Here is a 12,726-nt window from a genome sequence, read left to right as displayed (position 1 = left end):
AGTTTGGTTTCATTTTGGGCAAACTTTGATCATAATCTGTTTTTATTCTGTAAAGTCTTATGACAAAACATATTTTGGGCATTGAAATGCATTGTGTAGTTCAGGGGATACAGTGAGGACGTGTGATGTAGTATGGAACCATAAAAAGTATCCTGCAAAGATTAAGAGAATGGACATGTTAGCTGTAGCACAAGAATTATGTTTTTCAGTCATCAGTATATTTAAGTCCTGTCAAGTAATATTCTGCTTCAGTACAAGAATTATGTTTTTCAGTCATCAGGATATTTAAGTCCTGTCAAGTAATATTCTGCTTGAATTGTTTGGTTTTAACTACCTCTCTTTAATTGATACTTCTCTCTTTCCAGAAAGGAACTGGCATACTTTTCTCGAATGACAAAACTAACGTCTGATGAGAGCAAGAAGAATGCTGTCATAATGGGACGGAAAACTTGGGAATCTATTCCACAGAAGAACCGGCCTCTTGCAGGAAGAGTCAATATTGTGCTCTCAAGAAGCATATTGTAAGTTTGTATTACATTGTGGTGAAAGGCAATTTTTTAATTCAGTCAAATGTCGGTACTTTTATTACTTCATTATATAAAGAGTTGAATTGCTGTATTTGCTCAGTATCAAGTCCAAACCTATGAGATTGCTTCTTGCATGGAGTACTACTGCTTGCAATCCACTAGGCTAATAACAAATAATAATAATGGCGTGTGGCCTCCGAAGAGGCCTGGTGTAGGTCTTTCAAGTTGACACCATGTAGGTGACCTACGCGCCTGTGAGGATGAAACCCTACCTATGATGAATTCTAATGCTGAAGATGACGCACACCTCCAGCCCCCGAGCCATTGGAGTTAAAAATTAAAGGTTAAAATCCCCGACCTGGCCGGGAATCTATCCCAGGACCCTCTAGACCAAAGGCCAGCACACTAACAATTGAGCCATGGAGATCCCAAGAGATCTCCCAGGTTAAAGTGTAGAAATGTTTGGAAAGTAATATTACTGTCCTATGTACCTCTGGCGCAGGTATTTCTGACAATAGAATTTACTCTCATTATTTTGTTGCCCGTGGGCAAAGTCAATAGTTACACTGTAACTGAATTGAAGAAACTGTCATATAACACTTGACTTATCACCAGGTGGTTAATGAATTTTGATGTAAAATTTGATTAATCTTAAAATATATTTTGTATTTTTAAAAAAAGCATTAAACATTTAGATATTCAATGTAAAATGTAAAATTTCATTTTGTATTACATATAAAATAACTTTAAAAGTGAGCATCTTTTGTTTATTTGCTCCATAATTTTGAGATTCACACTCCATGTACTTATCGACGTGCTCTGGAAGAAAATTTTGCCAAAATATGAAATTTATTTAGGCTAATTATGACACTATAAAATGTATTTATTTTCCGTGGTTTCCCATTTTCACACCAGGCAAATGCTGGGGCTGCACCTTAATTAAGGCCATGACCGCTTCTTTCCCAGTCCTAGCCCTTTGCTGTCCCATCGTCGCCAAAAGACCAATCTGTGTCGGTGTGACGTAAAGCCAATAGCAAAAGAAAATTAATTTAATAATATTATGAAATTATCCTTTACATTTTTATTGGAGTTAAAATAACACATAAAGGAATAACTATTCTCTTTGCAGTTAGAGAACAAAATAAAACATTACTTAGGAGTTAATTAATAAATATTTTGCTCTATATTTGGTAGCTTAATATTGTGATAGTACGTATATAACACCCCCGTATTGTATTTACAACTAAGAGATGATGTTGTTATTATTATTATTATTATTATTATTATTATTATTATTATTATTATTATTATTATTATTTCATTTGTATCTTTATTCTTAATATTTTAAGCTGGAAGGTCTCCGTGTGTGATATGAGTAATTAATTTGTTTTGTACTAGCAGATGGGAAAACAGTGCTATTTAAAACTCAGTTTCTATGCGTCATTTGGAACAGCCCAGAATCCGATGACGTGGCTTTGTTGTTGTCTTGGGACCCAGAAGAGGCTCATTGCATAGTCTTGGAATGGCAAGAGGATCTTCCACTCGTGATTGGATGGCAACGAGGACCAGTCTAGATGTACCATGAGAGAGTAGGGGGAAGCTGAGGTCTATGTGAGAAAACAGCAGGGGAAATTGACTTAGAACTTTTGTGGAATGTGGTTGGTTTGACTTTTGTGGAATGTGAAGTGTTGTACTGGCCTACAAACTGTGGAATGCTTAGGCACTTGGTATTATATCACTTGTGTGTTACATGTTGGTGAAAGCTATGGGGTACTGTATTTCAGACTTTCCATAATCTGTGGTTTGGAACAACAAACGTGTGTTGCTCAAGTGAGTGTATCATTAAACCAAGTGTTAGAGTCAATGAATTATAAAGGTACAGTATCATTGTGATTGCCATGTGTCGATGCTGAGATCTGCAAGCTGTGTTAAGACACAAAAAACACAATATACTAGGTGAATCAAATATAAACCAGAATTATTTTTTTCAATTTTATTGAATCTACCAACAAATACACAAGCGCCTTATTTTTCTACATAGTCTCCCAAATTTGAGACTATTTTTGCCACCGAATTGGCAACTTTTTTTATGTCGTTCTCAAAAAAAAAGGTGTGTGCAGCCAGTTGCGTGCGCACTCCTCTACCGCTTCATCATCATGAAATCGCTTTCCTCACAAAGTAACGCGTGGACTGCAAGGAGGATGTTTCAGATGTGTCCAATGAATTTCCTCCAGTTTTTCCCGTGTTACAACAGCAGTGTGTGGCCTTGCATTGTCGTGCAGAAGAACATCTCGGATCGGTTGACAGCGACGTTTGTTGCGATATGCAGCTTTTTTCTTGACCAAAATATGGTAGTAATAGGCTGCATTCACTGTTCTTTGTTCATGCAAGAAATCCACAAGCCAAATGCCCGCATTGTCCCAAAAAACAGTTGCAAACCGTTTTCCAGCAGAAATGCGTGTTTTGTCCTCGGCTGGGCCAGCTGCACCTTGTTCCCAGCACTCCATGCTTGCTTGTTTTGACTCCGGGGTGTGATGATGAACCCAAGTTTCATCAGAAGTCACAGTGTGACGCAAAAAATCATATCCTTCCTCCTCATAGCGATTCAGATGCCTCCGACAAACATTCTGGCAGAAATCTTTTTGTTCCTGGGTGAGGAGACGAAGAACCCACAAGGCAGACAATTTACGAAGGTTGAGTTCATTATTGATGATGGCTTGAACACTTCCAAAGCTTATTCCTACGAGTGAAGCAATTTCAGAAATTTCTATGCTCCAATCTACATTAATAAGGTGACGTACAGGACAAATGTTGTCTGCAGTGATGCTTGTGCGCTTGTCTTTGGTGGGGCTTGTTTTCTGCTTCTTCCCATCCTGCCAAAAATTGTTTGTGTCATTCATACACCTGGGTCTTTGAAAGAGTTGTGTCCCCAAACTGTGCAATGAGCCTTCTCAAAATTTCCGAAGCTTTAGTGCCTTCTTTCGCCAGAAACTTGACGATGATGCGCTGCGCAACGGACGTGTATTTCTCTTGCTCGCTCATTGCGTACTGAAGCGAGCGGTCACTCTGTGGTGTGTGACGCATCAAGACCCCTACTGCGGACATCTTCGCAAACATCCTCTCAAAGCCCCACCCATTTCCATTCACTACCGGACCCGCTAATTTTAAATTGTGGTTTATATTTGATAGCCGGCCCCGTGGTGTAGGGGTAGCGTGCCTGCCTCTTACCCAGAGGCCCCGGGTTCGATTCCCGGCCAGGCCAGGGATTTTTACCTGGACCTGAGGGCTGGTTCGAGGTCCACTCAGCCTACGTGATTAGAATTGAGGAGCTATCTGACGGTGAGATGGCGGCCCCGGTCATGAAAGCCAAGAATAACGGCCGAGAGGATTCGCCGTGCTGACCACACGACACCTCGTAATCTGCAGGCCTTCGGGCTGAGCAGCGGTCGCTTGGTAGGCCAAGGCCCTTCAAGGGCTGTAGTGCCATGGGGTTTGTTTGTTTTTTATTTGATGCGCTTAGTATAAATTGTATGTAATTAGTGCTCATCGGGCTAATTATAAGTGGTAGCTTGGTCCTTGCTTTTGTTTCTCACTGGTTTTTTTAATGTTGGATAATTGTGTAAATATGGAGTCTTCCAGCAGTATTTTGTGAGTTTATTCTATGTATATTTTGGTGTGTTGATGAGATGCTCATGCTCGGATGATGAGGTGCTCGTGCATGGATATTATTCATAATATAGTTATTTTTGAATCAGTGGAGTTACTGATGAATCTAGGTGCAGTTCTACCTATTTAGTCATTTTCAGAAGGTTAGGTGAGGCCTGTAGCTGATGTAATGTTCTGTTTCCATATGGTACGAAGACGACAACATGAGTACTGATGCAGAAATAGAAGCTTGGCGTGACTCAAGAACATGGCGCCGGAGTGGTCTAGACATATGTTCATCTATACATATCGCGAGTGTAAAATGGTGAAAGTGAAGAAATGGACTTTAGTTACGTTTTAAACTTGAGAATGTACCATTCTAGTCATGTAAGGTTAGTTTTAAGTATTATGTAGTTTGTAACATGTATTTGTAAGATGAAACCAAAGGCAAATGCAAATGGATTAGTATTACTTAGGTTAAAATATTGATAGTTTATAGGTACAATAGTGGCGACACCTGTGTATCGATTATTTATCAAAGGTGTATTCTTTGAAATGAAATCATATATGTAGATTAAAATATTCTGTTGCATGTCTTCGTTGTAATGTAAAATCTAAAACGCAGATTATTATTGTGTGAATCTTGAGAAGACTGTAAATTAATTGTGAAGGTATCGCAAAGGTATTAAGAGGGAATCGAGAAAATATTGATTATGTACTCTTGAGAAAGAATTGTAATATACGACAGGTCTTTCAAAACTGTATTACAGTTGGTCAAATATTGAGAAGAGATTGAAAGTCATAAGAAATCTAAGTCATTATATTGAAACCATCTACACGTATAAGGATTCCAAAGTCGGTATCACATAAAGATTTATTTAAAGCAAGGAGTATTTAGTGTTGTTCAATGTAATATATCATTGTATGAACTTGTTAATTTTATACAAAAAAGCCGGGCAAGTTGGCCGTGCGGTTAGGGGCGCGCGGCTGTGATCTTGCATCCGGGAGATAGTGGGTTTGAGCCCCACTCTCATCAGCCCTGAAGATGGTTTTCAGTGGTTTCCTATTTTCACACCAGGCAAATGTTAGGGCTACCTTAATTAAGGCCACGGCCTCTTCCTTCCCACTCCTAGGCCTTTCCTATCCCGTCATCGCCATAAGACCTATCTGTGTCGGTGTGACGTCAAACAAATTTAAAAAAAAGAATCTTAGGTTTAATCTGCTTGAGAGGAATATGTGATAGTTCGGAACATGTATTGTAATAACAATATGAGAGGCTAAGATGCGAGAGTGAGCTCTGACCGTGGTTATGTGGAGGAATTATTGGACCGCGCGCATCCAAAACCCTGGTCCTCAAGTCAGTAAACCATCCATTGACAATAATGCAATTTCTGGTAGACTTTATTTCTTTTCTTAGCAGTAGGATGTAACTTTGATGTCCTGGAGTAGTTCGTTGGAACGTGGAGTATGCACATAATAAGTAGTTGTGTATATTGAGTCATTTCGATATTTTGCAATCCATATATATATATATACGTTTGAATATGGAATATTGAAATTTATATGGTAATATGTGCATACGGGATCATTTGTTGAGACTGTCGACTTCGATTATGTTTATATCAATCCATATCGTTATAATTGCTTGATAAATAGTGCGATGTGAATACGTGTGACGTATAATGGCTTATAAAATCATACGTATCGGTATTGCTAAAGAAATATTAACTATACACAGGAAATGCTGATGTGTTGAGTAATGAGTGATGTCATGTATGAACGTTACGAAGTGAATGTTGAATTAGCGGTTAAGCATCGGTCACAGCATGGCTTATAATGATATTTAAGTAAAATATGGCATATCGTGGTGTTATATAGGGATGAATTGCAGGTAAGTAGTGTACTTGATGTGTATTTATGAGTGGTATTGGACATGTGGAATTCTATTGTACGATTTAAAGTGTAATGATAATATATGAGTGAATATTAAGTGATGGTGATGTTGATACCAGTTGTGGTAAATGATAGGTCGGTGTTGAATTACACTGTGATATGCAATTGAAACTTGTGACGAGTTTGAGTATACCTAAATGGTATTAGTTATGAGACGTGCTGTGCATTGGAGATTATCATAATTCATGTAGTGTATTTAAAAAAATAATACAGTGAGTGCGCTAGTAACAACGGCGTAACGACACAGAGATGTATACTCTCTGGAGAGAACAGCTGCTCTTCTCATTAGAACTTTCGTTGTAATGGATAGTTACGCCATGCTGTGCAACAAATGTATATCCTAATAAAATAATGTTAAGTACTGGATAAGTATATTTAGTAGTGTGTTCAGAACACAACAGTTGGCGACGAGGTGAAAGTATAAATAAGTATTGCTAATATCCTGCCCAGTACTATCAATCGACCACCGAAAATATTTACCGCTGTTTTGATACAATTAGGTTACACTCAGAAGAATGGATTCAGAACAATTTGCTAAACTATTAGATGCATTCAACCGCCAACAACAAACCCGGCTTACTCAGTTTATAACAACATTCCAAAGAGAATCGGGAAGAGAAGTCTTGCATTCCGGTAACTGTTCAAGCATACAACCATTTGAAAATTTTGATTCTAGGAAGGAAAAATTTGCATGCTGTATGGAAAGGTTTGAGAATTACGTTGCAATGAAAAATATCACAGATTGGGAAAAGAAAGCACAGCTACTATGCGTCTCTATGGGTTGTGTGCATTACAACAGTCTATCTGCATTTCTAGGCCCAGAAAAATTGATCAGAACACAGTCATTTACAGATCTCGTTAAACTGTTCAGCCAAATGCTAAATGCTTGTTCCCAAGAAAAGTGCCATTATTTCTCAGCATTATTTTTTAAATGTATATCAGAAAGAAGGACAGTCTATCGCCGATTTTGTCGCAACTCTTCAACGCAATTTAGCTGAGTGCGAATTCACAGTCAAATGCCAATGTCAACGTACAGTTTCAATTTCAGATGTATTTCTAAGAGCCCAGTTCATAAGAGGTTTACGAGAAAATTGGTTACGCAAACAGTTACTGCAACAGTTATTTACGCACCTAATTTTTCAAATTTCAAGCGAACAAATCACATTTTGCACCATCCAGGATGAAAACGTAAAGATCATGAACTGAGTAAACTTGTTTTTGCTTTACGGAATGAACAAATGGTTTCAGAATATACTCTGAATGAGGGTGTGCTGTTTAGATAAGATAGAGTTGTTATCCCTTCCAGACTAAGAGATCAGGTTTTAAATGAACTTCACGAAACTCATTTGGGCATCATGAAGATGAAACAGCTGGCCCGTCGTTACGTCTGTTGGCCTGGAATTGATCAAGACATTGAAGCCTAGTAAAAGGATGTAGCAAATCCACCAAAATCACCAGTGCATCCATGGGACGAACTAAAAGAGAAATGGGAAAGAGTGTATATTGATTATGCAGGACATTTTGAGAACTGCAACTTTCTGATTTGTGTGGACGCCAAATCGAAATGGGCAGAGGTGCAAATTTTACGAGATACACCAACAAGTACCTCCACAATCGTGTTGCTAAACCGTATATTTGCTTCCCATGGATTTCCAGCAAGCATTGTCTCAGATAATGCAGCCATTTATTCAAAGCAATGAATTTCACACTTATTGTTCAACAAATGGAATTTTTCAAAAATTTATTGCACCTGTCACCCAGCCACTAACGGCTTAGCAGAATGACATGTTCAAATATTGAAGAATCGTCTCCGTTCTGCCTCAGATGATAATGTCCCAATATACGAGAAAATACAAAAGATTCTGTTTCGATACCGTGCTACACCCCTTGCATGTGGAAAGTCACCAGCAGAGCTATACCTGAACCGAAAAATGAGGATTCGCCTTGATGCTTTCTTCCCTATCCTACCTCAACCTTCATTATCTGTAGCCAAACCAGGACGATCGTTTCAAGTGGGGGAGAGAGTCCAGGTGCGCTTCTTCTGCAATAACAAGTACACTTAGAAATTTGGGAAGGTTGTAAAGAAGTTTGGTCAGCGACACTACCTAGTTATTTTGGATGAATCAGGAAGGACACTGAAACGCCATATTGACCAAATGCGTGGGACACTGATTCAACCTAAATCAGTTACATTTGAACCAGCCCAGTCATACGACGTAACTAGAGTTCCAGATTGCCATGTCTCGGTTAATTCTGATTTAACAGTATCACCACGCCAAGATCCAGCTGTAACAGTAGAAAATCCATCAACCCCCGATACAGCAGTGACACCACGACAGAATTCCGATGTTCCAACAAATGTACGTGTCCGTAGATCATCAAGACATACTCGACTGCCTGTGTGGTTCTGTGATTTTGTTTTGTGAACCAACTCAGCTCGACTGTTCTGTGAGAAGTGAAGTAGCTTTCTCAAAATTCCATAGATTATCTGTTCTCCCTCTTTTTTAATTCGTCTATATTACTTATCGGATAAGTTCACAGCTTCAAAGTGTTTATTTAAAATTCAGTGTAAAACATGTTTCTAAATGGGGGAGACTAGTGTATTTAAAAAAATAATACAGTGAGTGCGCTAGTAACAACAGCGTAACGACACAGAGATGTATACTGTCTGGAGGGAACAGCTGTTCTTCTCATTGGAACTTCCGTTGTAATGGATAGTTACGCCATGCTGTGCAACAAATGTATATCCTAATAAAATAATGTTAAGTACTGGATAAGTATATTTAGTAGTGTGTGTTCAGAACATAGCAATTCATATGAGGTTTGACAGCATTTCACTGTGTAGTCCCGTATGAAACACTTATTTTTCATTTGTACTGTGCGTATCTTAGATGACAGGCATGTTTTTTTATATATATGTTACATATGTATGCGTTAATATCGACTTTATAATGGTGATCATTATTATTTACGAAATACCATAGACTATTTTGGAATAACTTATTTTCACAATGTCATGATTACCGTATATGTTATCTGCACTACGTTCTTTTATGCATTATGACTGATTTTGAAGTGGTATACTTGCGATACTTGTATTTACCACACACATAGCTACGAGGATGTGTACCATGATATCATACATAGGTTAATAGTAGCATTTCATGGACTTAGTAGTAATTAAGTAGGTAGATCTGATATCATGTGATATTTTGACTTTATTATTTGAATGTGATTAAGTTATATTAATACTGTGTCATGTCATTTCATCATTCATGTCATCCATCGTTTTATTAGGTTAGGTAGATCCGCGAAGGTATGTGTGAGGGTTGTTATGTGTTTCTTTTCATGTTTATGCGAGCATCTTCAGGACAAATCAGTTTATTTAGGGTATAATTAAAAGAAATAAGTTTCATAATGATAGATCCGTATTGAACTGTGATTACAATAGAGTAAAATAATATATTATTATTGGTCCACCTTTTCAATACAAAATGAAAATTACATAGGGACTAGTTTCGACCTAGTAATAGGTCATCATCAGCCTGAAGTAAATTAAAGCGTAAATATCGAAGAAAAACATAAACAATGTAAACACAAGTACAGTCTTTTTAAAGGTACATACCATGTGGGAATTTGAGTATAGATATATTAAAAATAATAACTCTTCCAATTGACGAAGCACTGAGCGGAAGTTATGTAAAGTTCGGTGCGCCGTATATTATAAAACACCACTGTGCACTAAATGATGTAATAAAGAAGAAGAGTAGGTTGAATGCTGGCTTCTTCTTAGCTGTTGTATATTCGAAGAAGATTACGTCGTATTTTGTAAGGTATTGAAAGACGTCAAAATACATGGATGTTGGAAAGGCTCTTCATTTTTTGGAACAAGGCAATTGTTGCGTGAGGAGGCTTAGGAAACCAGAGAAGCGCTATATTATGTTAAAAAATAGAGATCCTTAAAAAAGTTCCATGCGTCGTATAAATTGTGGAAATGGAAATCGAAAAAACTTGGTTTTTAAGCGATAATGTTGTTCATTCAGAGATCAATTGAAAATAAAGAATCGTAACATTGTCTTCTCAAGATGTTTATAAAGTAGAATTAATAGACGATGCGAAGTATGATACTAGGAGAAAGCTCTTCTGCTTCTGGAATCTTGAAGGACGATGGATGTTTCACGAGGTGGAATAACATATATGGAGTTAAATAAAGGTGGATATAAATTCGCAGTTCAAAGCGGACCATAAATTTGATTCTGAATAAAAGACAGTAAGATTTTTTTTTTTTTTTTTTTTTTTTAGCTGAAGAGAGAAACGAAGGTAGGTAAGGATCAAAGGAAAATTTTTGAGGAGGTGAAGGAAGGAAAATAAAGGTATGAGATTTTTTTTTTTTTTTTTAGCTGAAGAGAGAAACGGAGGTAGGTAAGGATCAAAGGAAAATTTTAGAGGAGGTGAAGGAAGGAAAATAAAGGTATGAGGTTTTTTTTTTTTTAATAGCTGAAGAGAGAAACGGGGGTAGGTAAGGATCAAAGGAAAATTTTTGAGGAGGTGAAGGAAGGAAAATAAAGGTAGAGATTTTTTATAGCTGAAGAGAGAAACGGAGGTATGTAAGGATCAAAGGAAAATTTTAGAGGAGGTGAAAGAAGGAAAATAAAGGTATGAGGGTTTTTTTTTTTTTTTAAGGTGGGGCTGAGGGATGTGGGAATATAGAAGAATGATTAAGAAAAGTAGTAAAAATAGAATGAACAATCGGACCTTTAATATTAGGTTTTGATTGTCTGAAAAGTTGAATTAGCAGGTCAAAAAGAATGTTTGATTTATCGGAAATGTCATTGAGATTGAAATTGGGATTGAAATATTGGTCTAAATTTATAAAGCAATTCTCTGTTATGTTAAGGAGGGGTCCTTTATTCATAATTTTGAGAATTGTCATATCTTGTTTAATGTCAGTAAATTTATGATTATAATCATTCATGTGTTGACCAACTGCAGAAAATTTATTGTGTTTTTGGGCATTGACATGTTCAAGGTATCGTATTTTAAAGCTTCTTCCTGTTTGTCCGATATAAGAAGAATTGCAGCTGTTGCATTTGAACCTATATACACCAGATTTTGAAAAAGGATCAGTTCTATTAATAGATGATGAGTTGTGTAAGACATTAGCGTTATTATTGTTGGTTCTGAAGGAGATTTTAACATCATGTTTTTTGAAAACGTTAGTGACCTTGTAAATATCTTTATTGAACGTGAAGGTAGAAAATGAAGAAATTTTTGGTTTTTCTTTTTTTAGAGTGGTTATAGGACGATGTTTGTATTTATTGATAATACTTTCAATGAAAGAACTATTGTAACCATTGAGTTTAGCGATCATACGGATATTGTTTAATTCTTTTTTAAGATCACATTCAGACATTGGCTTATAATAGTATGGTTCATCGAGCCTATACAGTCCCTGTATCGAGCCTATACAGTCCCTGTATATGCTCGATGAACCATACTATTATAAGCCAATGTCTGAATGTGATCTTAAAAAAGAATTAAACAATATCCGTATGATCGCTAAACTCAATGGTTACAATAGTTCTTTCATTGAAAGTATTATCAATAAATACAAACATCGTCCTATAACCACTCTAAAAAAAGAAAAACCAAAAATTTCTTCATTTTCTACCTTCACGTTCAATAAAGATATTTACAAGGTCACTAACGTTTTCAAAAAACATGATGTTAAAATCTCCTTCAGAACCAACAATAATAACGCTAATGTCTTACACAACTCATCATCTATTAATAGAACTGATCCTTTTTCAAAATCTGGTGTATATAGGTTCAAATGCAACAGCTGCAATTCTTCTTATATCGGACAAACAGGAAGAAGCTTTAAAATACGATACCTTGAACATGTCAATGCCCAAAAACACAATAAATTTTCTGCAGTTGGTCAACACATGAATGATTATAATCATAAATTTACTGACATTAAACAAGATATGACAATTCTCAAAATTATGAATAAAGGACCCCTCCTTAACATAACAGAGAATTGCTTTATAAATTTAGACCAATATTTCAATCCCAATTTCAATCTCAATGACATTTCCGATAAATCAAACATTCTTTTTGACCTGCTAATTCAACTTTTCAGACAATCAAAACCTAATATTAAAGGTCCGATTGTTCATTCTATTTTTACTACTTTTCTTAATCATTCTTCTATATTCCCACATCCCTCAGCCCCACCTTAAAAAAAAAAAAAAACCCTCATACCTTTATTTTCCTTCTTTCACCTCCTCTAAAATTTTCCTTTGATCCTTACATACCTCCGTTTCTCTCTTCAGCTATAAAAAATCTCTACCTTTATTTTCCTTCCTTCACCTCCTCAAAAATTTTCCTTTGATCCTTACCTACCCCCGTTTCTCTCTTCAGCTATTAAAAAAAAAAAACCTCATACCTTTATTTTCCTTCCTTCACCTCCTCTAAAATTTTCCTTTGATCCTTACCTACCTCCGTTTCTCTCTTCAGCTAAAAAAAAAAAAAAAAAAATCTCATACCTTTATTTTCCTTCCTTCACCTCCTCAAAAATTTTCCTTTGATCCTTACC

General features: G+C 36.6%; 1 protein-coding gene across 1 annotated transcript in view; it reads left to right on the top strand.

The window, feature by feature from the left end:
- The window catches only part of Dhfr (dihydrofolate reductase), a 143,205-nt gene that overhangs the window by 54,134 nt on the left and 76,345 nt on the right, over positions 1-12,726 (top strand). Inside the window, exon 2 of the mRNA XM_067147224.2 lies at positions 366-521. Coding sequence (XP_067003325.1) covers positions 366-521 — 156 coding nt within the window. The remainder of the gene's footprint in view (positions 1-365; positions 522-12,726) is intronic.

Source organism: Anabrus simplex, chromosome 5 (assembly GCF_040414725.1).
Source record: "Anabrus simplex isolate iqAnaSimp1 chromosome 5, ASM4041472v1, whole genome shotgun sequence".
Taxonomy (NCBI): Eukaryota; Metazoa; Arthropoda; class Insecta; order Orthoptera; family Tettigoniidae; genus Anabrus; species Anabrus simplex.
Note: the sequence above shows the minus strand (reverse complement) of the source record. Positions and strands in the feature narration are given on the sequence as shown.